Source organism: Scophthalmus maximus, chromosome 8, assembly GCF_022379125.1.
Source record: "Scophthalmus maximus strain ysfricsl-2021 chromosome 8, ASM2237912v1, whole genome shotgun sequence".
Classification (NCBI taxonomy): Eukaryota; Metazoa; Chordata; class Actinopteri; order Pleuronectiformes; family Scophthalmidae; genus Scophthalmus; species Scophthalmus maximus.
In genome coordinates, this window is record NC_061522.1 from 23,589,478 (window position 1) to 23,594,024 (window position 4,547).

The window sequence follows — 4,547 nt, forward strand, 5'->3', positions numbered from 1 at the left end:
TCAGTCCGGCTGTCTCCACTGTGGAAGTCTCACTTTACCCCAGCTCTTCGCTCGCCCCTCCGATGGACCGATCCATATTTTGATCGAGATATCAGGAAGTCATATATAGTGCATATTCTGATTTTCCATTTTGTCCCATTTTCCTCCTCGTTCTTTCAACGCTGAATGAGGAATGCCAGGAAACATATGTGGACATACGTACAGGCATCTCTCGGCCTCTCCTCCTGCCCCAGCGTCTCTCTCTCTCTCTCTCTCTTTGATGATGGGGGTATTTCTATTCTGTGGGGGCTGTGGGCTCAGCGAGTTTGCTTCTGTCTTTGTAATCCCCTCGCTCTGGGCGCCAGCAGATAAAAGCAGCGAGGGGCCCGGCGCACTTCCACACAGACCACCAGCCCCAGCCCTGAGTCTACTCCTTTACGCACACACTGCCACAGGTAAGACAGTGTGGACAAACATCATGCAGAAAAAAGAAACGGGAGAAGGGGGATGTGGACGGAGAGTCGGAGAGCAGACCTGCTCTGATGAATTACTGCTCAAGACCGTTTTGTTTTTTTTTAAAGAAAGTCCAATGGTTGTCAATAAACATTGGAGTTTATGGCTTGTGCTAAATCAAATGCTTAATCTTTCTGGGTGGGATCTGAAATATAACTTTAAAATACTCCAAAAATCTATTCTTTAAAAAAAAAAAAAAAAAAATGCACTTTGAAATGTTCTGTAACGTTTTGCTGATTTTGAGGTTGTTTTCTTCCCCTGTGACTTTGTAAGGCAAGTGACAGATTGCAATTTGTGCGGTAAAGTTTGAAGAGAATTCAGCTTTTGTTGTGGAGAGTAGGAAAAATGCTTTGTGCCGGGAGATGGGATCAGCAAAGTGGGAGTTTTGTGTCTCTCTTCTTTTTTTGCATTGCTAAGGGCGATCGGAAGTTTTAAACGGGAGCGGTTGATTTAAAGTGACTGTAAATAACACTTTTTTCAGTAGCGTGTAATTTAGCAGTGGTGCATGTTTGCCACAGTATTGGCGTTTGGCTGATTCCACTTTTCTCTGTGATCGATGGATCTGTGAAACTATTTGTTTCATCAACACATTAAGAAACGAATTGTTCTTTGTGCACATTCAGTTAGTAGTGGTAAATTTGACATGCTGTATCATGTTTCAAAAACAAAACAAAAAACAGGATCCAAAGAAAATTGGAGTGTGACAGTAAATCACAACTGACAAGGTGTTCTTCTCTCGCTGTCAGTCATCATGTCCGCCGGCGGAGAGAAATCCAAGTCTGCCTCCCAGACCGATGGGAAGGCAGCTCAGAACAAGATGTCCGAGATAGGCATGATGTCCTACAAGGTACGGCACGCGCGCACACACACACACACACACACTGTGCGCTGGCCTCACAACAACAGTCACTTCACTTTTCTCTCCTCTCTCTTGCGTGGACGCTCTCTCCCCTTCCACTGTCTCCCCCCCCCCCCCCCTCACCTCCGTGACCTCCTCCTCACACCCGGCTGCCCAGATGTGCGTGTACGACCAGGAGAACTTCCAGGGCCGCTGCATTGAGATCACTGGCGAGTGCATGAACGTGTCTGACGTTGGGATGGATCGGGTGCGCTCCCTGCGCGTCGACTGCGGACCGTAAGTAGCCCTCCCACCTATGCGCGTCAAATGCAGCCGGCACCCACACTCGTCGGGGTAATTTCACTGATGTAACCTCGCCGCGATGCATGCGGGCCATTTATCTGATGCTTTTATCCCGAGTGATCTGCGGAGAGAGCAGCGGGAGAGTGAACTCCAAACTACTGACATAACATAGTGACAAACAGAGAAATAACACACAGATGAGCAGAAAGTTTCTCCAAGGTAAAAGCAAGACAACAAGTGGACATTGACAAACTGTCACCTGTGCTGCACTAAAAGTCAATTGAAGGGGACAAGAAAATAATTAGTATTGCTCGTCTATCAAATTGTGGTTCTCACGTGGAGACACATTAAAAAAGAAAGAAAATAAAGGCATCAGAGGCTAACATAGCCTGACTTTTAGTCTCTAGTAGGGATTGAGCTCCAAAAACTCTGGATCTAGACATCACAATGATCTCTCCCCCTCCCCCCCTCTCCTCCTCCCGGTGTTCTTCCTCTTCCTCTTCTCGTGCTCAGCTTCGTTGGCTTTGAGCAGATGAACTTCTGTGGTGAGATGTTCATCCTGGAGAAGGGCGAGTACCCCCGCTGGGACTCCTGGAGCAACAACCAGAAGAACGACTATCTGCTGTCCTTCAGGCCCGTCCGCATGGTAAACCCTTTTGACCCGGCCACTCGGCTGAGGGCTCGACGACGTTCTCCCACACTCTTCTTTTTCACCTCACCAACTCCTTCCCCTCCTGTCCCCCCGCCCTATCCTTGCAGGATCCCGAGAAGCACAAGATCTGCCTGCATGAGGTGGGAGAGTTCAAGGGCCGTAAGATGGAGATCATGGACGATGACGTGCCCAGCCTGTTTGCCTACGGTTTCACCGACAGGGTGGAGAGCATCATGGTCAGCTGTGGAACGTGAGTACTGAAGGGGACACAAGAGCGTGGCCCCCGAGTGAGCGATAAAGTTGACTTTGTGATCAATGGTCGACTGGTGGAGTATGATAAATAGACTGTATATAATGATGGATGAACATTTATACTTGAACATTGCATCAGAACTATACCCAAAATGACTGAAACCATCAAAATCGAAAAAAAGAAACGTGTACTTGGACTTTGGTCCAAGTCCCATCCTCTGACACGGAGGAGGTGGGGTTTAGAACGCAAAATGCAGCCAGCCACCAGGGGGCGATCACGATGATTTGGCTTCACTCTTGGTGAGCTTTTCAGTCTACGGCACGAACTTGTAACTTTCCCTGTGAGAGATCACTTCACATAGCAGAGTTGTCTTAAACCTATGTGTCTGGTGATTTTTTTTTCTCCAGACAACGTTGGGGTTCTGAAAATTGTAATTGTAAATGTAACTTTTAATTTTCCTACTTGTTCCAACGTCTGACACGGACAGACCCTGAAAAACATGTGAATGAGGACGGCTTTATTGGGATGTTCGGCCGCGTTGCATTACTGTCTACGTGAGCACAGAGCGTAGGAGAGAGGCAAGAGCGATAATGGGCTGAAAATGTCTGACACCAGGCTGAATGTGAATACGACTTAATGATGTCATGAATATGCTAATTCCACCGTTTTTCCACTATGTCCCATCATTTTTGCACATTGGCCACACACTGTCCAGCCATATGCTAACACTGTAGGTTCGGACCTCGTTCGAAGATGAGTAGTCTTTACACCCTGCTCCTGCAACAACCTCTGTCAAAAACCTGTCTTCTTTTGATTCCTGCGTGCGTCATTCTGACACTGGCAGCGACGGCAGCATGTTCAACAACCGTCCGATCGCCCCCCAAGTGTTTGTCTGGGAGCGAGCTCAGGAATAGAGGCGTTTTCTCGTCAGCGCCGTGCCGAGGGTGTCTCGGGCGTCAGCAGCTCCGTGTCTCTGTGCTGCGTGGCAAGGCGGCAGTTTTGTCGAGCTGCTGTGATGAATTCATTTGTGGCTGAAACAGCCACAGAACAGCTGGGTGGCTAGACCCGACCCGCAGTTTGATGCTGACGGTGTGCAAAAACAGATCGATGTCTTTACTTGTTAGATGTTTGTTCTTCCTCTTTCGTCTCCATCTGCCTTCTCACATTTTACTACTCTGTTACTCGTCTTTCAAACCCTTGTGTTTTCCTGCCTGTACACGATTTTCTCCGAATTGTCTCTGTTCAATCATCTTCTTCTTCCCTCTCTGCTTTCCTGCCTCCCTCCTCTTCCTCCTCTTCTCTCTCCCCAGCTGGGTGGGTTATCAGTTCCCCGGCTACCGCGGCAGCCAGTACCTGCTGGAGAAGGGCGATTACAGGCATTTCAACGAGTTCGGCGCCCGCTCCCCCCAGATGCAGTCCATTAGGCGCATCCGGGACATGCAGTGGCACCCACACGGCTGCTACACCACCTCCTCCAAATGAAAACCCAGCGAGGGCGCGGAGGAGAGGGATCGGAGGAGAGACGGAGGCCGAGCGGCGGGCGAAGAGATGGAGGGGAAGCAGGGGGCGGGCGGAGCGGGAGAGGCGGGAGAGGGTGTGATACTTTCTCATCTGTCCCAGGATCTCTCGGTGGTTTGAGTGCAGGGTGGGGGGAAAGCGGTAGGTTTATATTTAGTTGTTGAAATCCAGTGCACAATGAAACGTTATTCAAAATGAAGCAGAGGAATATGACATCATTAAAAGGACTATGTCTGATAAAAAAGTCTCTCTCCAATTTGTTCTCCCCCTCTTTTTCTTCAGCTCCCTGATCCACAATCTCCTCTCTCTCCTCCCTTCCCTCCCTCCTTCCGACCCCCCCCCCCCCCCATGTGCACACTCTTTTTCCATTTCCCCCCCAACGTCAGCCCTCCCTCACCCATGTCAGAGACCTACTGGGGGTGGGCCGTGGGCGGGAGTGGGGGGGAGTTAAGGCTGGGTGCCAGTGCGGATGTTGTGTGTGTGCGTGTTTA

General features: G+C 49.5%; 1 protein-coding gene across 1 annotated transcript; it reads left to right on the forward strand.

Annotated features, from left to right (window-relative positions):
• The first annotated feature begins 247 nt into the window (after positions 1-247).
• Positions 248-4,303, forward strand: LOC118312459 (beta-crystallin B1-like). The gene is made up of 6 exons (XM_035637060.2): positions 248-434; positions 1,239-1,339; positions 1,509-1,627; positions 2,147-2,279; positions 2,393-2,535; positions 3,849-4,303. Exons 1-6 carry the CDS (start codon positions 260-262, stop codon positions 4,018-4,020), a joined length of 843 nt encoding a protein of 280 aa, XP_035492953.1. The 5' UTR covers positions 248-259; the 3' UTR covers positions 4,021-4,303.
• Positions 4,304-4,547: the final 244 nt, after the last annotated feature.

What these genes read in the sequence shown, in the direction of transcription:
- LOC118312459 (XM_035637060.2), top strand. Translation starts at nt 260, where the DNA reads ATGATGGGGGTATTTCTATTCTGTGGGGGCTGTGGGCTCAGCGAGTTT. An exon ending in TTACGCACACACTGCCACAG is followed by an intron (nt 435 to 1,238) that starts GTAAGACAGTGT and finishes TCTCGCTGTCAG; the next exon opens with TCATCATGTCCGCCGGCGGA. An exon ending in CTGCGCGTCGACTGCGGACC is followed by an intron (nt 1,628 to 2,146) that starts GTAAGTAGCCCT and finishes TCTCGTGCTCAG; the next exon opens with CTTCGTTGGCTTTGAGCAGA.